This window comes from Amblyraja radiata, chromosome 15 (genome assembly GCF_010909765.2).
Source record: "Amblyraja radiata isolate CabotCenter1 chromosome 15, sAmbRad1.1.pri, whole genome shotgun sequence".
Classification (NCBI taxonomy): Eukaryota; Metazoa; Chordata; class Chondrichthyes; order Rajiformes; family Rajidae; genus Amblyraja; species Amblyraja radiata.
The window spans coordinates 36,150,766-36,176,323 of NC_045970.1; the positions used below are offsets into that span (position 1 = coordinate 36,150,766).

Here is a 25,558-nt window from a genome sequence, read left to right on the forward strand (position 1 = left end):
CCTGGTTTCCTCCGACATCGAAAATATTTGCTGTTTGGTAGGTTAATTGGCTCCACTGTTTGTGTATCAGGGAGAATTGGAGGTAACTTAATGGGTATGTGAGAGATAATAAGTTACAGGGCAGTGGGATTGATAGGGTAGCTATGAAAATCAGCATAAACTTAATGGGCCAAATCATGACCTTCTATGTTGTGAGGAAATGCAAAATATAAATGATTTACTGTAGAGGAGGTATTTAATTACTTTGATGTTTAACACAAGTACTAGGCTATTTCCATTGTTTATGAATATTACTGTAATTTGGATAAAATATTCACTTTAAATTTAGAAAGCTGCAAAAGCTACAACAAATAAAATATTTATGCTATTGCTTGTAACAAATAATTAACAAAAGGCATTAGAATTCGAGTTTGCGTAAATAAAATGTTATTGATCATCTATCTAAAGTTCTTGTCTGATTATAGTTGTAAATTCCTACGCTTATAGGAATTAAAAAAATTCTACTGACATTTTTCTTCCATGCAGGAGAGAGTGGACAAAGGAATTGCGACTGATGGATCAAACCTGAGCGGTGTGAGTGCAAAATGTGCGTGGGTTGATCTAAGCCGGCCACCAGAAGATGAAGAAGATAGTCGAAGTATTTATCTCGAGATGCACCCACGGCGTTTGTCAGATAAAGGTGATTTTTGTGGGAGCATTATGATAACAAAGTGCAAAATCGTTTTTGGTTGGGTGATCCAACAAGATCTAGTTGCCATAATTCTCTTTTCGCCGCATTTTCTTCAAATAAGGAAAAACCCTGGCAGTTTAAGAAATTTTGCGTCTTTTCTTTTTCAGTCTGCGTTTACTAATTAGCATTACTGATATTTTTCTTCGAATTTCATTTCGCTTATTTTTGAAGTGTATTAATTCTAAGAACACAAGGTGCTGGAGTAACTCAGCGGGTCAGGCTGCATTTCTGGAGAACATGGATAGGTAACGTTTGGAGTCAGGACCCTTCTTCAGACAGATCTTAATTCCAATTTTTATAGTTATGAATCCAGATCTAGTTTTATAATTTATCAGTGAAATATTTTACAATTGTATCAGATATATTATTGCCTAATTTTTATGGGCTTTGAGACCATCTCATGAAATGTTGTAAATTAAGTCTAAAAGTCAGAAAAGGAAATATTGCTAAATATTTCAGATGAAAGATAAGTTGCTCGATTGACTCAAACCATATTGACTGTACCGTTTTAGTCATAATATATTTATATTGTATTATTTACAACAACTTGGATATTTCATAGCTGATTATTAGGTTGAGTAATTAATTAGAATTTTTGGAAAATGAAGCGGTGAATTAAATTTAGAGTTTAAAGTAATAGAATTATTATATCATCACTGTAGGTGAAAACTACACATTCACTGAGGGGCTAATAATAGTGAAAGGAGAGACACAAGCTTCTTATAAATAAAGATTCGATACACAAACAGTTCGCAGCCTTTGATTTTCTAGATGGAAAGAAAATTGATTACCGTGACATTTGAACCAAAGGTGCCCACATGGATTCAGACATAGAGCACAAAAATAATATTTTGCTCATCCAGAAATGTGAATTCTCGAGGGAGTGCGTTCAAACAACTCACTTGAGGGGTGGGGGGAAATCATTAACATTCACATCTGCTTTGTCCAGTACAACAATGCAGTAATTCATTTCATGACATCTCTTTTTATAATCACCCCAACCAATCCTGAAGAATCATTTTTGAGACCTTGTGTTTGTGTTTGAGCCATCGTGTTTGCAATCCAGTATTCGATCTTACTAGCATAGTACTTATTTTGTTGCTCTTTTGCTTGTAGCCACTTTCGCATGAACCAAAGAGGCTTGCCATTTGATAAGCTGGCAAAATATATGGTGTCGCTGCAAAATCTGCCTAACCTATTAAACGTGCTTTAACTATTTCCTATGCCTTTTATTTAGAGTCACGAAAGATTCTAATGAACTTTCTCAGCAGTGGCGATCGATCCTGTCCTAGTTTCACAGATTGTTTAAAAATTGACTTCAGGCGACTAAGCAAGAACAGCTTGTCTTTATTTGGCCCGTTTAATTTAATAAAACATTCCAAGGCACTACAAGAGTATTCTCACACAACACTTGCATTAATCCATTAAGAGAAGAGGGGTATTTGAAGGAGCATCGTAAATAAAGGAGAGATAGCAAGGAGGAGTGATTTACAGAGAGAATTGGAATGTTTAGGGTGTCGGCCACAGGTGGAGCAATGAAAATCAGAAATGTGCAAGATGCCACAACGCAAATGGTATAGGATTTGTTGTGCCCCAAGGCTCTGGAGGAATTTGAAAATTATGAGGATTCTCAATGTGGAGGCATTGTCAGGAGGATTGATGTAGGCCAGCATGCACAAAGGCAAAGTAGGTTAAGTGTGACCGAGGATGTTGTCAGTCGATCATTAGGATAAACTTACGTACTCTAACCCACTCATCCCCTCTCTGCCATCGGGTTTTTTAGAGACTTCACAATCAGGCATTATATACAACCTTTGTTGATGGAACTTCCCTTCCACAACCCAGCTCTTCACCCCACACATCCCACTCTTCCATAGATCATACAATGGATACCAGTTCATATTGTGATATGGGCCTTAACCTGTTGCATGTGCTAACTGGTTCCATGACACCCACTCTGATGTGGCCTGCAAATAATTTTATAGACATCACTTAAAAAATGCTAAATCTCAAGACCAGAGCAGTGTGTCGCCTGACTGAGAAAACAGCATTGAATCACACTACAACTGCTATTCATATGCTATTGACTGAAAATTTTTTGAAGGCTATCTAAACGATATGAAACGTATAAAACATGAGGGTTTGCTTTGTTGAATATGTTTAAATGTTCCATCATGTAAAGAGGGCATGAATAAAGCTTTCAAAATTAACAATCAAAATGCTCCAATAACTTTTATCCCTTGCAATATATTTTAGAAGTTTATGGAAATAAATTCTATGTCTTTAACAACTCTGTTTACTGCGGGGGAGGCTCATACTTGGGGAATGCAAGTAGCAACCTATTTAAAGGCCGTATTTGCATCAACTAGTTGGATGTGCAATTTTTTTTGTCGATTTTTTTTAATCAATTCCTTTCCCAACGTAATTAGGCACGGCCTGACCACTAGATTTATATGCCTAATTTTGTAAATGTGCAGTTTTGATCGGAAAAGATTATTAATCCCACTGTTCAATCCATTTTGCCTTGAAACCTGGTTCAAATAATTGTCATTTAAAATGTTTTTCAGATACAGAGCAAATAAGAGAAGTCTTGCGTAGGGGCCTTGAAATGAATACCAAGCCAATCTTGCCACCAATTAGCTCTCAGAAACCCCAACAACAGATTGGAATGAATCACGACCGAGCACAGTGAGTAGTTTACAACATAGTAAGTGTTTTGTATAGTCCGGAGTTATATGAGTTTTGTGGGTGGGGAGGGAATAATTTTTGCTGCACTGTGTTGATACCTCCCATTTGACATTCCTCGATCCTAATTCTGCTCAGTTTTTCCCCCCAAAAAATCTGACTTTATCTTGCATTACATGTTGTACCATTTATCTGTTCACTGTGGACAACTTGATTGTAATCATGCATACTCTTGACTGGAAAACACACAAAACAAAAGCTTTTCACGGTAGCTCGGTACTCATGACAATAATAAACTAAAGTAAAACTAAACATACTGAACTGTATTAATTCAAAGTGACAGAGGTTTAAATTATGACAAATCCTAGATAAAAGAATTAAAGTTTGTTTAATTCTAGATTAAATTGAGAAAATGGGAAATAAAATCTAAAATCTATGTAAGGATTTGATTTCCTTTTCTGAACAAGAAATGGTTGAAGTTCACACTCGGATTAACCATGGAGTCCATGAGTTCAAGTGCATCGTCTGTTTAGTGTTATAAAAGATATCTGTGTGTCCAATGGAGACAGCTGGGAATCCCTTCTTAAATGCCATATGATCTCTGGGCAGTTGCTCACATGTTTTCTTTTCCAGTTATGATAATGTTAGGTGGAGAATATAATGTAGAAAATGTATTCTTGGGCTTCTTATCTCAAATACTATTCAAACGGTAAAATAATACTACAATTCGGTTTTCCATTTAAAAGACTTGTGTTGCTCATACAGAGGAATCAGTTTATGGTGAAGTTAATTCCAGAACAAATTACTGCTTCGCTTATTTGACAGAACATTATCGATGTAGAGGTTAATGCACTGTAGTGGGAGTGGAGCTAATCTTCAGAATTAATGGAAAACTGTTCAACCTACGGTGACTGAATTTCAGAATCAAGGTCACCCGAACCTCCGAAGTTAAGCTGCAGTATACAAATGCCACTTGCATTTGTGCATGTTGTGAGTCAGTGCTTCAGGTTATCGTTGACTTTTTCACCAAAGCACATGAGTGGATGAACCTTACACTCAACATCTGTAAGAACTAGATCCACTGCCCTCGATGCACCACACTGCCCTCAGACAACAATGGTCCCCTACAAGATCTTGGAAGACATGGACTGCTTCTTGTATCGCAGAATTCACATCTTGGTACGGGTAGATATCGATGATGAATTTCACCTTCATGGTGCCAGCATAGCCTTTTGGTGATTGATTCTTCTGATCAAAACCCAACACAGTACAGTACTAGAGGTCTCTGCACAGTTGTGATCCCAACCTTTCTGTGTGGTTCTGAGATCTGGACTATCTATAGCTGCCTATCATTTTAAATCTGTGCCCGAAAAATGTGCTGTGTAAGCTATCACATCCATCAAAGATAGATATAAAATATTGGAGTATGTCAGCGGGACAGGCAAACATCTCTGGAGAGAAGGAATGGGTGACGTTTCAGGTTGAGCCAAACCAGTATCTGCAGTTCCTTCCTAGACATCCATCAGAAATGCAGACAGGTCTTGGTCTGGTGTCCGAAGAAGGAAGGGGTGCTCTCCTCAATGCAGCAGTTTCCAACACCACACTGCACAGCTAGCCCAGATCTTCTGCTCAAATCACTAAAACAAATCTTGGGGCTTTGAGGAGATCTTTATAACATATGAGATTAAAATTACTAAAGCTATGGCAGGTAAATCTTGTGTTGAAATTTGAATCGGAACAAGAAATTGGAATGGAATGACAACAGGGTGTGGTGTTCAAAGATGATGTCAGAAAAAGGAAGTGAAAAACCAACTTCTAGTTTGGTGACACATGGAGAGTTACCATGGAGATTTGGGTTGTGTTTAAAAAAATATAACTGAACTGTGAAATAGTTGAATACATATTCATGAATGGGTTTTAATGAGAAATTGTAACTTTCATATAGATTGGATAAGCTGATGCCAAAGCAGTGAATTTCTTAAATGCATTCAGAATGGTTGTATGCATTGTTTAAATTCCACCGTGGCTATCTGGTTATAATGTCTTAATTCCACTTAATTTACCAATGTCCCATTTGAAAGAGATATCTATTATCTAGTTTGGATTTTGCGTGACACAACGAACAGTCGTTGATACTTAACGGTTGTCTGAAATGGTATCGCAGTTGTTTTAGTTGCATCAAAACAAATGTGTGCCGTGGAAATAACTTCTCACGGATCGCACCAATTCAATTGGCAACATCACCCCAGTTCAAGATGACAATGCTGGCAATTCCAGTGAATAAATTGAACTAACAAACTATATATGTAGAAACGAGAAACTGTAGATACTGACTTACACAGATGACACAAAGTGCTGGAGTAACTCTGGGTCAGGCAACATTACGGGAGAACTTGGGTAGGTTATGTTTCTGGTTGGGACCCTTCTTCAGACTGATTGTAGGGTGCAGTGGAGGAAAAACACATAATCGGCTTTAATCTCTGGCCTTTGTTCCAGCCATCTGCCTCTATATTTAAAAAAAAGCATGTGAGTTAATGAAAAACATTCATAATGTGATCAGGTTCTGTAGACTATTCAAAATAGAAAAGTGCAAATCTGCAAAGATTATGGATTTGGGGGACTCTGACTTCCATGTGATGAGATGACCACTGTCCTTGGCAAAGAACGGAAATCTGTTCATGGGTAGAACAAGAGTAGATCAAGTTGTTGTAAAAAAGGATTTGATATATGACCAGCTCCTAATGAGCAAGAACTCTACTTGCCAAACAAAAACTTTTGAAGAACTAAGGAATAACATAAAACTAGTATAAATAGCAACCGGTATAAAACTGTGCAATTCTGGCAAGTGTGAAGGAGGTGTGAAACACCAAAAGATAGCAGAACATCAAGAGCCATAAAAGATAACTTTTAAGGTGTATCCAAATGAATACAGAAATACATTTTAGATGGAGGGGAGGTGGGTGATGATGTATCAGTGGGAGAGGCCTTTAAACAAATAGTGTAATCAATGGGAAAAAAAGGGATCAGCATAATGAGCAACTACGTTGTATTAATGAGCTTATTTTTAGGAAGTAATGGTATACCATATGGATTATTAATATTAAATCTCCAAAACCTTCATAATCAAGATAAAGGGGAGGATGGTAAATAATTTGGGAAGAACAGCCAATCTTATACTGCAGTAATATAATAGTCCATTATATGGCATTTATTTCACAAATTTGGATAAAATCCATTCCCAGATCCTAATATGCTATGGTTCTTAATGCCCTTGTGTATTAAACAGTAATATGGAACTGCTAAGCAATCATAGGACATCTGCTTTAAAATATTTAATGTTTCCTTGGAGGAGAAACTATTTTGTAATATCGGTAAGTATGCAAAAAATGTTGGCTTAATGATAAATGGGGTGTGATCTTGGGTAAGTTACCACATAGTGAAAGAAAATGCATCTGCAAAAATGTCAAAAGTTAGCAAATCTGGACTTGCCATGGCTTGAAGCAATATCTAATTTGTGTATTTTTCAAGGCTTGAAAGTAAATGTAAATTTGATAGCAGTAGTTTAGATGGATGGAATTAAAGTTTGTTAACAAAACTTATATTGTAACAATGTTTTGCCAGCAAAGTTGGATCTTCTCCATAAAGGTTGAACTGATTTCAATAAGGTCATTAACTTAATTATTTTATATAAACTTGCTTTCTCTTTAATCTATGTTGTTATTTATATAAATAATCCAAAGCTCAATTGACATTTTATTAAATGAAAACTCATGCATGGGTTCACTTAAATGTTTGGAGATTATTACTTTATAGTAATCACCGCCGGCCCTGCAGTCAGCGGTGCTTCTGGCTGCGGAGGGGCGGTAACTTTAAATCTCCGACCGCCGGCCTGCGCCCTACACCAACCTGGAGCCGCGGTCTCCGGTGGGGAGGCACCGATTCAGGACTTACATGGACTTTTTACCTTGTCTGCACATCTGGATGTCCGCAGCGACAGCTGCGGAGGGTTGAGGTCCCGACCACGGGGGGAAATGGAGGAGGACTGGCCATATTTTGTGCCTTCCACCACAGTGATGAATGCTGTGGTCGATATTTGTGTTAAATTTATAGTGTGTTTTTGTGTGTTCTTTTTCTTTGTACCACTGCTGGCAAATTCATTTCACTTGCACTTTATGTGCAAGATTATGAACCTGGGAACCAATAAATCATAAGGTATTGAGTCTGTGCAGGTCAGGCGACGGCTGCGGGTGGGGATAAGGTATCACCAAAGGTTACTCTTGTACCCAAATAGGAAAATTCAATGTGGCAATTTACATTAACTGAAGAAATGTAACCGAATAGCTACCATCTCCCAAGAGGAGTATGTATCCTTGGACATTAAAACCCAAAGTATTGATTGTATTGTACTTTGAGTTTTACTGTCCAAGGATACATACCCCTCTTGGGAGATGGTAGCTATTCGGTTACATTTCTTCAGTTAATGTAAATTGTAACATTGGATTTTCCTATTTGGGTACAAGAGTAACCTTTGGTGATACCTTATGATTTATTGGTTCCCATGTTCATAATCTTGTGGAGTGAGGTACTTGTTTAACAGAGGTAACCTTGTTTATTTTAGTTCAGTGATACAGCACAAAAACAGGCCCTTCGGCCCACCGAGTTCGCACTGATCAGCGATCCCTGCATATTAACATTATTCTACACTAGGGACATTTTTTACATTTATACCAAGCCAGTGAACCTACAAACCTGTACAGCTTGGCGTGTGGGAGGAAACCAAAGTTCTCAGAGAAAACTCATGCAGGTCAAGGGGAGAACGTACAAACTGTACAGACAAGTACCTGTAGCCAGGATCGAACCCGGTTTCTGGCGCTGTAAGGCAGCAACTCTACCACTGCGCCACCGTGTCTCAGTCAGTCATGAATTCATAGATTAGAAATAGACACTCTCCCTGATTTGGGGAGAAAAATATTAAATCAAAAGTTGGCTTAAAATAGCAATTAAAGGACATTTTCTATTCCCTTTTAAGTTTACATTTATTGGTTTACATTAAAGATAAATCTGCCATTCTACTGGTGAAATTCAAAAGGTGTGTTCTAAATTAAAAACAAACATTATAATAACTGCTGATAATCCTCCATATTAAATGGGCTCAAAATAAAGTTCAAATTGTTGGCTAAGTCATTAACTTTGTTTTTAAATTAACTAAATTTGTGGTGACAATTGACCATTATATGACCTCTTTAGTGAACTCATTTAATACTGGGAACTCCTGCATTCTGCCAACTCAGAATATTTGTCACACTGCTCATGAGTTACAACAGTATTATTCTATAATTGGTTTACCATAGTGCAATGGCCAAACTAAATTTTACAATAATCTTTAGTATCAAAATCCTCCAAGAATGGGGTTTTGGTATCTGTTCCATTAGACTCAGATTAGAGCAGTTGTCTTATATTCACATATGGTTGTGGTAGTGTTGTCATTATGTTACTGGAGTGACAACCAAGATATAATTTCAAATCTAACCATGGAATTTCAACATTTTGAAATCTTAATTCACTTTAATTTTGAAAAATAAAAGCTGTTTGTTGTAAATCCTCAAGTGGCTAAATAATGAAAGAAACCATTCAATCGTACCAACCCGATCTTGTTTTTGACAACCGTTCTAGATCAATGTCATTATCTTTTGACTTTAAAATGACAGCTGGGCAAGCGCAAGTTAAAATGGGCAATGCTGAAGAATAATGAATAAAAAAGCCATTCCATTACTCTCCGTGGTCATTGTTTACAACTGAATGAATCTCTTTGTTTGATGCTCGACTGAGCTTGAGCCACCACCTGTTTCCGTGTCTCTCACTTTAGCTGCTGAAACTTTCTTTTTTTTTTAAATCTCCAAACTTAATTATTCCACTGTAGAACACAAAGTGTTGGTCTAACTCGGTAGGTCAGACTGAGTTTCTCCAGCACTTTGTGTGCCACACAAGTTTCCAGCGTCTGCAGTTCAGTGCGCATCTCTTGGTTATTCCTATGCTCTCTTGACTGGCATCTCATCTTCTGCAAATACATCCCCATTTACAGCTCGTCTCCTAATTCACAGGAATCCCTACTTGCCCATTTATCATGTGCTTGCTGACCAACTTTAGCACCTAGTGTACAAGAAATCATCTGCATATTTTACTTGTCTTTGTGTTCCAATTCATTCGTTCATGTGCCCCATTCTATCTCTAACTTTCATCCTTCCAAACCTCCAAGATCACCACATTCTAACATTTTTCATAGCTTGTCTTTCATAGTCCTTTCTTCCAACATTACACCTCTGATCAGCTTTCTAAGCCTCAAACTGAAGTTCCCTACTTAAGCCTTTACAAACCAGGAGAAACTTATTTATGTAAATTTATGAATATCCCTTTCCTATTTCTGTACCTGTCCAAGTGTCTTTTAAATGTTGTTATAGTACCTGCCAAGTTCCTCCTCTGGCAGCTCATTCCATATACCCACCACGCTCTGAGTGGAAAAAAATACCACTCAGTTTCCTATTAAATCTTGCCCTTCTTCTCACCATAAACCTACACCCTCTGGTTTTTTGATTCCCCTACCCTGGGTAAATGATTCTGTGCATTTCCTCTGCATATTCCCCTCTTGATTTTATATTAAGAAAATGTGTCGATATGTACACATGTCAAACTAATTCCAAAATATAATGTTCTGTAAATTAGATTATTTAGTTAGCTACTTGCCAAGGGAGAGTGGACTCAGCTGCTGTCTCATGCTGTAGCAGGTGACCCCTGCATTATGGAGTGGAAGAGGGAGGTCTCATTCTTACCAAACTGTCCCTAATGCAATTTTCCATTACATAATGCTGTATCATCATGTGTTGAGAAACACATGTTTCTTCTGTGTTTATTTACTTACTACATTTCACAAAGTTGGTGAGACAAAATGTTATTCCCCATCTCAAACTTTGGTTAGTGATTTGTGAATTTTCTAAAGGTGAATTTCTGTTGCCAGAATAGTTATCGGATATAATGCAGGGTTCACCTGTAATTTAGAGATTGATTGTAGTGTGTGAATGAAACATTATAAACAGGCATGAAATTGTTATTATGCTGACGGATGGGCAGGGACCCAGTTTAAGATTTTGAAACATATCGGTTACTCTACACTTCCTAATAATTTATCCCTTATCACTTTTGATTTAATATTAAATTGGGAATTAAATGATCAAACTATGCAGAATGTTGAAAGGATGGGGATGTCATATGTGTGGTTTAGGGTATATTACTTGTGAATGTAATTGGAATTCTGACAATAAATTTAGCTTTTTAATTCTGGAAAGAAATGTGATTTGTCATAGAGATGGAGATGCCTCTGTTGTAAAATCTGAAGAAACATGCTCCTGTTTTCCTTAAAATCTTTTTAATAGTATTGACTTTGGTGACTTTATAATTTCTCCCATGAATTGTTCATGATTGTTTAAATATAGAGTCTAATTTTCTAATTTTAAGGCACATTGTAATATGCAGGACTAATGTTACTTTGATATTTACCATTATGTAATCTTCCAACATTATATATGATATTGCACTCCATGAAACATATTTTTATCCTTTTCTATAATTTGGATCTATCTTCAGATGATTGAAAGAAATAGAAAATGTTTGAAAATTACAACCAGAAATATTTTGGGTCAAAGGTTAATCCTATTTGTAAATCTACGTAGTTTTATTTTAAAATTATGGTAATTGTGATAATTTTTGGTACAAATCTACCCATAATCTTTCCATAGACTAGTGCAATCAGTGGGCCATTTCCAGAGCAAGCAGACTGAAAGGTAAGAATATAATGCACAGTTCATCTTGGACTTCCCATTCGGTTTTTGAAACTCAGATTATATTTTTAACAATTCCTCTCTTGTGCATCTCTACCTCGCTAAAATGAAGAGCAACTAAACTGAGAATGTTCAAGTCAGCTTTTTGTGCAGGCTACATATACATTCTTGTAGTAAATCTTCTTTACAAAGGTAGTAGCAAAAATAATTAATTACATTTTAAATTATTTTGTTTTGTCAGCTGTGTGTTATTTGCATATCAAAACTATTGCATACAGAGTTGAATGAGAAATAACTGGAAGGGTTCCAATCTATGCAGTACAGAGTTTGAAAAGTAAGAATTGAATTTGGCCATTGCTTCGGTGGTTCTGTTTGTTAAATTAGATTGCTCAGAGTTAATGCCATATTTTTATTAGTACAGGTGCACAACCTTTTATCCGAAGATCCAAATAACGAAAACCTCCGAATAGCGGACATTTTTTCGGTCCTTGAAGAAAGGTCCTTGAAAACGTTCACCGAGGGCGGCCCGCAGAGGTGACAGCGGAACCTCCGGCCGGTCCTCGAAGAAAGGGGAACTAAATCCCCATTCATAAAAGAGAAGGTGAGGGTATATTGCACGGGAGGGTTAATAATTGACAATATGCTGCTGCCTGCCTGCTGAGTTAAAAAGTTCCCACGGTAGACTCACGATACACAGTGTATCGTGAGTCTTGCGTGGGAACTTTTTAACTCAGCGGGCAGGCAGCAGCAGATTGTCGCTCCCTTCAGTTTCACCCCAACTACACCCCTCTGCTTCCCGGCCATGTGTGTGACCCCTTCCCTCCCCTCTCCAGCTCCCCGCTCATTGCACCGGCGCGGGGGCTTTGCACTGTCTTCACGTCGGCGATGACAGCAGGTCAGTGCCAGTCACCGGAGACGTCAGGACCAACGGGACACCGACCCCCAGGCCCACTGCAAGCACGGAGATCCCAGAGACCCACAGCCAGCAGCAGCCCACACCCGTTCCAACTCCAGAGGAAAACTGCAAACTGGCCGGAGAAGTCAGGACCACCAGAAGCCGTTCCCCGAGCTGCGCCCCCTCATTGGGACACCGACCCCCAGGCCCACTGCAAGCACGGAGATCCCAGAGACCCACAGCCAACAGCAGCCCAGCCCAGCCCCGCTCCAACTACAGAGGAACCTGGGTTGCGGATGACGGGGCGCAGCTCGGGGCGTCGTAGGGGCCCATCGGGGAGCGGGTTCCTGTTGGTCCTGACGTCTCCGGCCACCTGCCATCCTCCGGGAACTGTACCGCCCTTGCAGGAGAGTGGGGTTGTTTGCAGTTGCAGAGGGAGGGGGCAAGGGCGGTACAGTTCCCAGTCTCAGCTCCAGTCCAGGGGGGTGGCCGGAGACGTCAGGACCAACGGGACACCGACCCCCAGGCCCACTGCAAGCACGGAGATCCCAGAGACCCACAGCCAGCAGCAACTCCAGCCCAGCCCCGCTCCAACTCCAGAGGAACACGTAGGGGCAGAAGCTGATGGTGTGCAAGGTACGTCTTGTTCTTGGGGTGGCGGATGAGGGGGCGCAGCTCGGGCTGTGGGCAAACTGCCACTTGTCGCCGTAGCGGCCCATCGGGGAGCGGATTCCTCTGGAGTTGGAGGGGGAGGGGGGTATTGTGCTGTTTGATCGCCCCCTGCTATCCCAGGGACAGGGAGACACAGCGGCTTTTTAGACTGGTGGGCAATCACTTCCAAAGTTCTGCCCACACAGTCAGTACACCTCTCCTACACTGCATTTCATACAAACATTTATTCTGCAAGAAAAAACTACATTGAAGACTCAAACTCGCGACCGAGTAACTGCCGGGATCAAGGCGCAAACTCGCGACCTTGCGGATATGAGCCGAGCACTCTACCACTGAGCCAGCCATTAAAATCTACGCTAAAAAATTTCCGTTCTGAAGGCCGACAAATTCTGAATTACGAAAAGTGTCTGGTCCCAAGGCTTTCGGATAAAAGGTTGTGCACCTGTAATATCAATTGGTTTTCATCAATGTACATAAGTTCCAGGAATACTTTGAACTGTTCTAATAATATTTGAAATGTGAATGCACATTCAGCTGAGGAATGCTGACAGTTTTGGAAGAGATCATGTCAGGAGTAATGAAGATAGACACAAAATGCTGGGGTAACTCAGCAGGTCAGGCAACATCTCAAGAGAAAACGTTTGGGTCAGGATCCAGTAATGTTTGTTTTAGCTTATAACGGGAAGCTGGAATCATTTTAAAATTATAATTGTGATGAATAAAACAAATGTTGTGACACCTTAACTACAAGCAGCTTGTGAGAGTCCAGCAGTTAATCTATTGTTTTGTGAATTATCCAAATGCGGAGTGAGAGAAAGGCCTATACTTCTGGGCCTAACTGTTGTTGAACTTGACAGGCCTGCAACATGCAGGAATGCTGTCTTTAGTAATTGCTTTCTCTGGATGTGATGTTGGGCTTGGGTGATACAAAGGTGAGTTTACAGGTGGTTACTGCTGACGGGGACGACATCAGGATGAGTTGCAAAGCGTTTTGTTAGTTTCCAACTTCATGTGGGAGAGGAACTCATCTTTCAATGAGAACATGAGAGGGCATCACCCAGTCTGTTAGCGAGCATAAAATGCGAATGCTGTTTTCTGTGGCATCGGGTAAGCTCCTAAAAACAGATCGTTGGCCATCTCCATGCATAGTTTGCATTAGTAAATGAAGAAGGGAGGCCGGGCGCTGTCAGTGTTTTCAATTTGCATTCATGGACTCAGCGCAAGTACTTGTTGAGGTTGTAGCTGGAGGGTAGGACCTTGAAGTAGAGTTGGTAGGTGTGCATCTGCTAACATTGATCCATGGGCAAGGTCCTTGGGTAGATCAGGCCACACTGCTGAAGAGGTAGGTGGTGCTGGATACTAAGGAAGGCCACTGTTATGTTTTCTAGATTCCTTTGCATTATCTGAGAAGATACTTATATTGTCCTCTATAATTAAGAGTCAACTGCATCTGTTTAATCTGTGAATAAAGGGCAGATTTGAGTATTTTATAGTAGTTTTAAATTTCAAATTTATTTATGTTTTAATCGGTGAACATTTAAGTGGGCCACTGCAATATTCTGTCAGTGAAAAAAAAATTGCATTGTGATTTGCACAGAATCATACCAAGAAATATTTTTTTGATACCTGATTTCAGTAAGTGAGCTTTATAGACATGGCACCACTGAGATGTTAAATAATGCCTGCCTCCTTGAAGATAAACATCTCATTGGTACTTCTGATCAAGGTTGTTGCATTAGAATACCAAGTAATGACACTTCAATATTAGGTGATTCGCAGCTCTCTAACTATAACTGCAGTTAAAGTGTGCCACTTGGATTAAGTGGAATTGGAGAAGAGATAAACACTCTTTGCACTAGAATATTTACTTAAAGCACAGAAGAATCAATGATTGATAGATCATCGGAGGTGCTTGTGTTGTCTTTTTGATGGAATTATCCAACTAGTCCCACCACTGCGATTTGATCGTAAGTTTGCACATTAAATCCTTCAAGTATTATCCAATTTATCCTTAAATCCCTTTTTTTCTTCTTCCATTTTTGCCCATAATCCATTCAGACAGAGCATAACAGATCTCAACAATTTGTATCCAAATAAATTCTGGAGTAGATTCTGGGACATCTATCCAACATTCTCCTAACTTTTGCTCCAAGTTGTACAAGTCTAACCTTTCCCAAAATTCATCCCTTATACCATTTGAGTAAGCACTCCAGCTGAGGAGTAACCCATGTTTTCAAAGATAGACACAAAATGCTGGAGTAACTCAGCGGGACAGGCAGCATCTCTGGATAGAAGGAGTGGGTTACTCCAGTTTTTGTGCCTATCTTCAGTGTAAAGCAGTGTCTGCAGTCCTTTCCTACACACACCATGTTTTCAAAGGTTTGGCCTGTCTTTTTTTCCCCTCATTTGAAATACATTGCTGAGAGCTGTACAGTAGGTTACAGTCTACCATTTCATTTCCTTTCATATACAGGATAGCATCATTGTTATTTTATAACATGCCTGGAAAACCTTCACTGTTCATTAATGGCCTTCAACAACAGCATGTTTCCATTATAAATATACCAAAGAATGCTAAAGGATTGTTCCTTATTTATAAGGAATACTATAGATGAGGCTCTCACCAGCGTCTCTTCTATATCCCGTGACTCTATAACCCGTGACCCATCCCCCCCCAGAGTCCCCCTTGTCCTCACCTACCAGCTGTCACATACAACAAATAATCCTCTAACATTTTCACCACCTCCAACGTGATCCCACCACTTGTCACATCTTCCCATCTCCTCCCTGGTTGGCTTTCCGCAGAGACCACTCCCTCCGTAATTCCCTGGTCAATTCGTCCCTTCACACCCGAACCACTCCCTCTCCGGGCACTTTCCCTTTCAACTGCAGGAAATGCTACACTTGTCGCTTTACCTTCCCCCTTGACTCCATTCAAGGACCCAAGCAGTCTTTCCAGGTGTGGCAGAGGTTCACCTGCACCTCCTCCAACCTCATCTATTGCATCCGCTGCTCTAGATGTCAGCTGCTCTACGTCGGTGAGACCAAGTGTAGGCTTGGCGATCGCTTCGCCGAACACCTGCGCTCGGTTCACAATAACCAACCTGATCTCCCGGTGACTCAGCACTTCAACTCCCTTTCCCATTCTGAATCTGACCTTTCTGTCCTGGGCCTCCTCCATGGCCATCGTAAATTGGAGGAGCATCACCTCGTATTTCGCTTGGGCATTTTGCACCCCAGCGGTATGAACATTGACTTCTATAATTTCAGGTAGTCCCTACTTTCTCGTCCCCTTCTCAGCTCTCCCTCAGCCCACTGGCTCCACCGCTTCCTTTCTTCTTCCCGCCCCCTCCACCCTCACATCAGTCTGAAGAAGGGTTTTGACCTGAAACGTTCCCTATTTCCTTCACTCCATAGATGCTGCCTCACCCGCTGAGTTTCTCCAGCATTTTTGTCTACGTTCCTTATCTTCACTTTCCACCTCCTCGGAAGCACTCCCTTTTCTTCATTGTCAAAGTTGAGAATTTTCCCATCTATAAAAGATCAATGTTTAATAAAAAACTGCAGATGCTGGAAAAATCGAAGGTAGGCAAAAAATGCTGGAGAAACTCAGCGGATGAGGCAGCATCTATGGAGAGAAGGAATTGCCGATGTTTCGGGTCGAGGCCGTGAAGAAGAGGCTTGACCCGAAGCATCGCCAATTCCTCTTCTCCATGGATGCTGCCTCTCTACACCTCTCGACACTGAACACCTATCTACACTGAAGATAGGCACAAAAAATTGCAGATGCTGGAAAAATCGAAGGTAGACAAAAAATGCTGGAGAAATTCAGCAGATGAGACAGTATCTCTGGAAGAAGGGTCTCGACCCGAAACGTCGCCAATTCCTTCTCTCCATAGATACTGCCTCACCCGCTGAGTTTCTCCAGCATTTTCTGTCTACCTATAAAAGATCCATGTTGGAATTAGTATTTGGCTTGAATTTTGGATATGAAATAGATTTTGGTATGTTCCTTATTTTTAAGTAGATGGGAAAATTATTCAAGTTGTGAGTTATTTTAAAGCCCAAAAGTAATAAACACTGTTCAAATATATTTTGAGAAATCATCTTTGGATTTGAGGATATGTGTGGCTAGAGAAAATAGGATTCATTGATATTTGGTGCTGCAAGTAGTGATGATTTTATTGCATGGAACTAAGTTATGCAGGATCATGACTATTGGTGTTTTTGCAGGAAGTAATTATTATGCAGTTGTAAATAAGTAAATCAAATTTTCATGTTAATTTTTTGGGACGCCATGGAAACAAATCTATGTGACCCACCTCCTTACTTCCCCCTCAGCTCATGTAAAATGAGATGTATTTAACATGCGACAGATGCTGGAGGTTTTAATTCAAATTGGCACCATATTAAAAGCTTTAATTCTGCTTTTCCCATTGTTCGTCAACTTATCAGAATTGGCTATGGTACAGTATTTAATATTTTTTTATCTTTAATTTGCAGACCCTCTTTATTAGGTTGAGTTGCTGTAGCATTCACCAATGTAGCTCAGCATATTTTTAATTAAACTCCAGTCCCTTCCCAGGTGCAACTTGTGGTGTGCTCATGACCCTGACTTTCATTCTACCCAACATCCAAATTAATAATTTGAAACTTTGCCCAACCACACCTAACTGCACCTCATGTACTAACTCACGTCTTTAAGTGATCTCTCAATACACATTTTCCATAAGGTCCCTCCCAAGTTTCTCCTTTTCTTTTTGAAAGAACGCAAATTCATACAGTCATTTCCGATTTTGTTCTTTCTGCACATACCATTTTTGATCTGGAGACTTTCAGACTCTCAAATCAGTCTTTAAGAATGATAGTGCATTGCCAACCCTATTCTTATGTCACATTGTTGGAATCGAATGTGTAACTGGATTTTCCCTCAACAACATCGTGATGGTCTAAAACGTTCGAATGCCAAATTGAATCCGTCAAACTATTCTATTGGTGTAAAGTATATTGGAGAGCAGTTTTACTCTTTGACTTGCCCATTAAGACACAAAAGGGGGCCATTCATCTCACTGACCAATACTGCCTCTCAGCAAAGCAATCCCATGATCTCTCCTTATTTTCTCTGTACTCTGCAACTTGATCTCTCTGCTGCAACACCGTATATCTTTATTTGTGGTAATTCACAGTGTTTTATTGTCATATGTGCCAAAATGGAACAAATGACATTCGTGCTTGCAGCAGCACAACAGCTATGTAAACATAGTACTCTGTAAACACCATACTAAAGAACAAAAAGACACTCAGTATATATATTTTAAAAAACAGATAAATAAACAATAATAGTGCAAAGACAAAAACAGTGCCTTCCAAGTCCATGAGTTCAGAACTTAGTTGGAGGTTGCATTTAATACACTGATGATAGAAATATAGAAAATAGGTGCAGGAGTATGCCATTTGGCCCCTCGAGCCAGCACTGCCATTCAATGTGATCATGTCTGATCATCCAGAATCAGTATCCCATTCCTGCTTTCTCCCCATATCTGTTGATTCCGTTAGCCCTAAGAGCTATATCCAACTCTCTCTTGAATACACGATTGTTGAGAAGAACCTATCAATAGGTCCTTGGGACATTGGAGGAAACCAGCACACCTGGCCGAAACCCATGAGGGGGTCATAAGAATAATATATAAACTCCACACACACACATTAAAAGTCAGAATATTATCTAGATCCCCAGAGCAGTGAGGCAGCCTATGTCATTGTACCACTTAAAAAAAAATGTTAGTACAATATCTTTTGTTACAACACAAGAGGAGGCCATTTGGCCTATCAAATCCATGGCAGCTCCCAGCAGAACAATTCCATCAAACCTATTTCACCCTCGTCTTATTTCCACATGGCCCTATGCAACCTATTCTCTCTCGATTGCCCATCAATTCCATTAACAAAAAAAATATTTTGACACCCACCTGCACTAATTTAGAGTATCGGCACATCTTTGAGATGTGAAATGAAAATGAATCTCAAGGAAATCCATGGGGACTTAGGAAGAATGTGTGAACAACACAGACCACCCGAACTCGGGACCCTGAAGCCACGAGGCAATGTGACCCTATTTCTATATGTAATTATCCATAATCTCCTTTCTCTCCCACTTTAATGTCTACTTGAAGAGTCTTGTACCATATAAAAGATCTTATAGAAGCACAAATTACAGAATTGCAGTTGCACCGCCCAGACCATTTTGGAGTAACAAGGTTGCTGGTCCTGATGAACATGTATCTAGATCTTCTGAAAACAAATGTTTGGAATGAAAGTGGGTTTGCTTACAATCAACCAAAGCAACAAAAATAATAATTTGAGTGAGATATCGGAAGAAGTGATACTTCAAAAAAACAAGAATTCTGAAAAATGTTTAAAAGAGAAGACAGTGCAGGTTGAAATTACATTATTCATTTTTATTTTTCAAGTAAATATTTGTTACATCTACTTTAGAATGGAGCAATAAGAAGTTGTAATCAAGATGTATTAAATATTTTATAATTGCACTATGGAAAAGTAATTTGTTAGACTAACCTAATGCCTGTTATTTTATTGCACTTGCTGCATGCAGTGTGGTTATTTAACAGATTAAACAGATAACAGATTATTTTGTTTATATTCTTCATAAAGAATATTTGCTTCTCTCCTACCCCACAAATGTAATCAGATTTGGTAATGAACATTTGATGCTACAAGCAAATTATCTAAAGGACATTACTGGGTTAATTTCCATTGTGGAGATGTGCATAGTGCTCATAAACTAGTTTTCCATTGGGTTTAATGCTGTTTATGATTCTGAACTGTCTTTGAAAACTTGGGGTATGAAGTGATTCTTGAGCTGGAAATTTACGGTTTGGTTTGGTATGTTTTAGTTTATCACAGCTGACAATTTACTTTAAAGTAAAAGGGCTGTCCCGCTGCGGCGACCTAATCTGCAAGTTTAGACGAGTTTGCCCTCGACTCAAATTCGCAGCATGGTCGACGTGTGGTCCTAGGAGGTCCTATGAGGTCACTGGAACTCCCCTTCATGCTCGAGGGAAGTTCCCGAATACTCAGCTAGGTTGCGGGAAAATTTTCAGCATGTTGAAAAATGTTCCGCGAGTAAAATTTGGTCGGTATGGTTCTTTTTAACTCGTAGTGGAGTGGGGTCGCTATTTAGTTACAGGCAGTCGAGGGCAGCCGTAGCCAATCTTCTTCGCTGACCGGGCATTTTAGTTGGCTCATTGGAGTTTTCAGGACCCAGGAAAACCGACCGGTAGGTAAAATGCCCGGTAAACTTTATTATACTTCTTAAAAGTGTCTCCTCCCCTTCTCCCCCCCACTCCGTGCTCTCTAAAGGACTTACCGTACATTGTGCAGCCGTCTTTCCTTCCTCTTCATCGCGGGTCTGAATTTCAGACAGCGCTCCCCTGCTTTCCCTGGGCCCCGCCTTTGCGATGTGTGTGTGTGTAGTCGGTCGATCCAGCTCGTGGTTTCATCGTTGACGGTCGATCCAGCTCGAGGTTTTCCAGACGAGTGCCCTCGAGCTTGAAGGTCAAAGACACTCTTCTTAACTCACGGATTAGGTCGCCACAGTGGGACAGCCCCTTAAGAGTAACACAAAAACATGGAGAATCATGTATTTATCACTTCATAATATGTACAGAAAGATAAAATCTACGGTGAATTAACTTGCTTTGAGTGAATAATTGTTGGTCAGAGTTTGATTATTTTGAGCTGATAGCCTCTGCACCGCAGTTTGCTGACTCACTTTAATAAGTTGTGCTTGGTCACGTTTCATTCATGCCAGGATATTGATGTCACAAAGTCATACAGCACGTATGCAGCCCCTTTGGCCTAACCTGTTCATGCTAATCACAATGCCCCATCTGGGCTAGTTCCATTTGCCAGTGTTTGACCCATATCCCTCTAAACCTTTCCTGTCCATGTTCAAATGTCTTTGAAATGTTGTTATTGTGCCTGGCAGCTCATTCTATATATCCACCACCTTCTATGTGGAAAAAGTTGCCCCTCATTTCAAGATTTTTATTAGATGGAAATTAATAAAGAATATACTCAAAACTCGTATTAAACTATTACAAATGAATTTTAATTTGTTTCCTTATTCTGTTTTCTAGGACTAGGAAAGATAGTTTGGAGAGTGAAAGTTCTGCTGCTATTGTACCACATGAATTGATCCGCACCAGGCAGTTGGAGAGTGTACACCTTAAATTCAACCAGGAATCAGGAACTCTTATTCCACTGTCACTGAGGTGAACGGTTACTAAGTTTTGCTGAAAGAAATTAAATCCAAAAACTTCCTTCGTAACATAATAAATGTTTTTTCCAACCAGTAAGGATCAGAGAAAATCAACAGTTGCATGACTTTATCAAGTATGACAAGATGTTAGTGCTCACTTTCAACCTTGGAGATAAGTTTTAAAGTACGTTGGTACAGGTTGGAAAAATTGGAGGCAAAGCCACTCTAATTATCATGTGTTGAGAAGTGTTTTATTATCATATGTGCTGAAATGGAACTATGAAATTATTACTTGCAGCAGCACAACAGATATGTAAACAGAAGTGCTGGAGAAACTCAGCGGGTGCGGCAGCATCTATGGAGGGAAGGAAGTAGGCAACGTTTTGGGCCGAAACACTTCTTCAGACTGATGTAGGGTATGGGGGGGGTGGGAAGAAGAAAGGAAGAGGAGGAGCCAGAGGACTGAGGGAGAGCTGAGAAGGGGACGAGACAATAAGGGCTATCGGAAATTGGAGAAGTCAATGTTCATGCCGTTGGGGTGTAAACTGCCCAAGTGGAATATGAGGTGCAGCTCCTCCAATTTCCGGTGGTGTTCACTTTGGTCATGGAGGAGGCCCAGGACAGAAAGGTCGGATTTGGAATGGGACGGGGAGTTGAAGTGCTGAGCCACCGGGAGATCAGATTGGTTATTACGGACCTAGCGGAGGTGTTCGGCGAAATGATCGCCAAGCCTATGCTTGGTCTCGCCGATGTAGATCAGCTGACATCTAGAGCAGCGGATGCAATTTTTATTCCCCCAAAGGTTTGAGGTGTTGGTTGTAAAGGTGATCTGATAATAAGTACACGTCATCAACTCTCATGGTCCAGCAACTCAGCCACCACACCCGCTTGCATGCACATGCCACATTTACAACCTAAATGAAAACAAGTCTGTATTATGCTGGTTCCCAGAAATTGTTTGATCCTAAAAAGATTTAGAAGAATATACGTCCATGATATTGAAGAAATGTGATTGTGTTTATTTTAGAGGTAGATTGTTACATGGAAGGCACTTTACTTACAAAAGCATCACAGGAGATACAGCAATCACATTTGTTTCCACTGGAGTTGAAGGAGCGTTTGCTACAGAGGAACATCCATATGCAGCTCATGGTCCATGGCTACAGGTGGGCATCTGCTGCATTGTCTTGTCTTCCTTTTTACTCAGTATGGACAAGTAACACACCAGTGATAAGCATGCAAGTCCACAAATTGCTTTCCTTCTCCTTGAGAAGTTAAATAACTATCCACACCTACTAATTATAATCATAGCAATAATGAACTAACACCAGTAGTTTGACCCAAAATCTGATTAACTCGATGGATATTAGAGTGTTAAATATTCAATTACTGATAAATGTTGTGCAGTTTTTGCTCTGCTGCCATAGATGTTGTGCCCTCTTCATGTAAAGTTCTAACTTTAACAAAATACCAAGAATGTAATATGCTGTGAGAGAGAGAGAGATAGGAGGGGGGGGGGGGGGGGGCAGTTCATTATATTTGTGGAGTTTGGTAAACGGCATATAACACAAACTTGTCATATCAAAGATTTATTTGGAAATAAATAATCTGGTACTAATGTGGATTGAGTGATTTGAGGTCTTGCTTTGCGATTGTACATGGTTACCATGAAGCCAGGGGGGGAAGAATTTGATGGTAGATTTTGAATGCCTTTGCACTTCATGTATTTTAGAAAATATGGTATGTTTTTTTTTTTAAAGCTGTTTAATACTTATTGAATCATACGCATGCAAGAGGTCTGTGGGAAGGGATTTCAAATAAGAATCTTTTGCAGAACTCTGTGGGTAGATCACAAGATCAGATTGTTCTGGAAATGTTGATTGATAATTTCTCTTCTTCCCCCCCCCCCCCCCCCCCCCCCCCTCCCTAATATATTCAGGTTTTCAAATAATTTGGGAATTGACACTTCAGAAATTGTATGCTAGAAATTTAACTCTGGGTATTTGAGAAATGAGGACTGAGGAAATAAAATAAACACAGCGAGTTCTGTAAATGCTTTCATTATGATGGAAAGTCCTTGGATTGTTTTCAATTAAAACATGTAAGACTCTTCATGAAATACCAAAATTTCCAAGAACTGAAAGTGCAGGGCTATGCATTTTAGGCTTGGTTAAAAAAATCACACGTTATTTTTGAATTAGCTACTTAGGTTTTGAAAGAGAATCATTGTCATTTTTAAGGATGAATCTAGACAGGATCTTTGTCACAAGTGTTCCTGTAGTGTTTAGACACTTTAAGCTTCAAGTATATTCATAATAATTTAATTGTAAAATAAAACTGAAGACAGTTTGTTGCGATGTTACCTCATTTCAATGAAAATAATGCCAAGCTGTGTTCCAGTGTTTTGCTCGAATTGCAGTAAAATGGTGACTCGTGTGGAAAAAAACTCCCTCACTTTATTGTAACTATTTTCAGATTCTGCTGAATGAAGAATTTGTGGAAAGGATGTTAGAGGATTTAGAAGACCTGGCCTCTCAAGAAGTAAGATTTAATGATCAAGATAGCGGGGCTTTGGGGAAATGTGCTCTTCTTTATATGCATGTGTTATAGAGAGAGGGAGAGATATATATGTAGGCTTCGGAGTGCCAATTTGTAGCATTAAGAAAGCACATCAGCGCCTCTACTTCCTGAGAAGACCCGCAGCCACCCAAAAAAAAATGTCCCCCCCCCCCCCATGCTTTGATAACGATTTCCGCCTCTGCAGGTGTCAACTCCTGAACATCGGCGAGACCAAGCTCAGGCTCGGCGATTATTTCGCTGAACACCTCCGCTCATTCCACCTTAACCTACCTGATCTCCCGGTTGCTCAGCGCTTTAACTCCCCCTCTCAGTCCCAATCTGACCTTTCTGTCCTGGGCCACCTCCATTGTCAGAGTGAGGCCCAGCGCAAATTGGAGGAACAGCAGCTCTTATTTTGCTTGGGTAGCTTACACCCCAGCGGTATGAACATTGACTTCTCTAACTTCAAATAGCCCTTCCTTTTCCTCTCTCTCCATCCCCTCCCCTTCCCAGTTCTCCCACCAGTCTTACTGTCTCCAATTACATTCTATCTCTGTCCCGCATGTTCCCCTGACATCAGTCTGAAGAAGGGTCTCGACCTGGAATGTCACCCATTCCTTCTCTCCATAGATGGTGCCTGTCTCGCTGAGTTACTCCAGCATTTTGTGTCTACCTTCTGTTCCTGAGAATTGTTCATAATCCAAGCTGTTAATATGTCGCTAATGAATACAAAATGGAAGGTAGACACAAAATACTGGAGTAACTCAGCGGGACAGGCAGCATCTCTGGAGAGAAGGAATGGGTGACGTTTCGGGTCGAGACCCTTCTTCATGAATTTAACGAATACAAAATGGTCAATTGTGTCTATAAAATAGTTCATTTGTATAGGGTGCCAATAAATCAGGTAATTATAACCCAGGGAGGGCAGATTTCAAAATGAATTAGGCACTCAATGAAAAATATAGAGGAACAAAGATTGGGAGGTGAGGGGGACGGGGGGTAAAGAGAGAGGGAGAAAACAAATGAAGAACATTTAAGCAAGTTGAAATTTAAAATGTGCCAATATATGATGTCATTTTTGCACTTTCGAAAATATAATAGTTTGGTGTTTTCTAATCAACATCAAGTCTCAACTCCTTGAGGATGGGTTGAAGTTGATCAATAAACATTGTCCTATTATATTTTCAAAGTACACTTAGATTACTTGATAATGCAAGTTAAATTGGGTGATTATTATGTCAGCATAGTAACTGTTGAAATCTCGTGTTGGTACGGGGATGATGCTGGTTTTGTGAAACAAGGGAGAGCAGTACATGAAACCATGAATTGCGGGCTATTCCTTCTGAATTGTTGCTTATTTATGCATTAGTAGGTCAATAAAAATGCGCCACCTTCCATCCCACTGGCCCCACTATTGCTTGTGTAATTGTATTTAATTTCATATTGCTGCTGTTCCGGGTTTTATCTCTGACTGTATGTTTAACTTTTGTAGGTGAAACTGCCAAAGGAGTACAGCTGGCCAGAGAAAAAACTGAAAATTACAATTTTACCTGAATCGGCATTCGACAGTCCTCTGCAGTAGCCAAGGATACCAAGATGAAATGTTATCTGTGTAAAAATACCTTGCCTTTATGTTCCACTGCTAAACTTGCCAAAGTAATTTTGCAGTACATAATAGTTATAACAGTGCCCTCCATAATGTTTGGGGCAAAGACCATCATTTATTTATTTGCCTCTCTACTCCACAATTACAGAAAAAAGCACATGTGGTTAAAGTGCACATTGTCAGATTTTAACAAAAGGGCATTTTTATATATTTTGGTTTCACCATGTAAAAATCACAGTAGTGTTTAAACATAGTCCCCCCATTTCAGGGCACCATTATGTTTGGGACACAGCACTGT

General features: G+C 39.9%; 1 protein-coding gene across 2 annotated transcripts in view; it reads left to right on the forward strand.

The window, feature by feature from the left end:
- The window catches only part of sufu (SUFU negative regulator of hedgehog signaling), a 65,923-nt gene extending 40,674 nt beyond the window's left edge, over positions 1 to 25,249 (forward strand). For both annotated transcript variants that reach the window (XM_033034033.1, XM_033034034.1), the window contains 7 exons: positions 526 to 679; positions 3,298 to 3,418; positions 11,206 to 11,250; positions 20,974 to 21,108; positions 22,123 to 22,261; positions 23,571 to 23,636; positions 25,147 to 25,249. In XM_033034033.1, the coding sequence (XP_032889924.1) occupies positions 526 to 679; positions 3,298 to 3,418; positions 11,206 to 11,250; positions 20,974 to 21,108; positions 22,123 to 22,261; positions 23,571 to 23,636; positions 25,147 to 25,236 (750 nt within the window). In that variant the 3' untranslated portion in view covers positions 25,237 to 25,249. The remainder of the gene's footprint in view (positions 1 to 525; positions 680 to 3,297; positions 3,419 to 11,205; positions 11,251 to 20,973; positions 21,109 to 22,122; positions 22,262 to 23,570; positions 23,637 to 25,146) is intronic.
- The last annotated feature ends 309 nt before the right edge of the window (positions 25,250 to 25,558 follow it).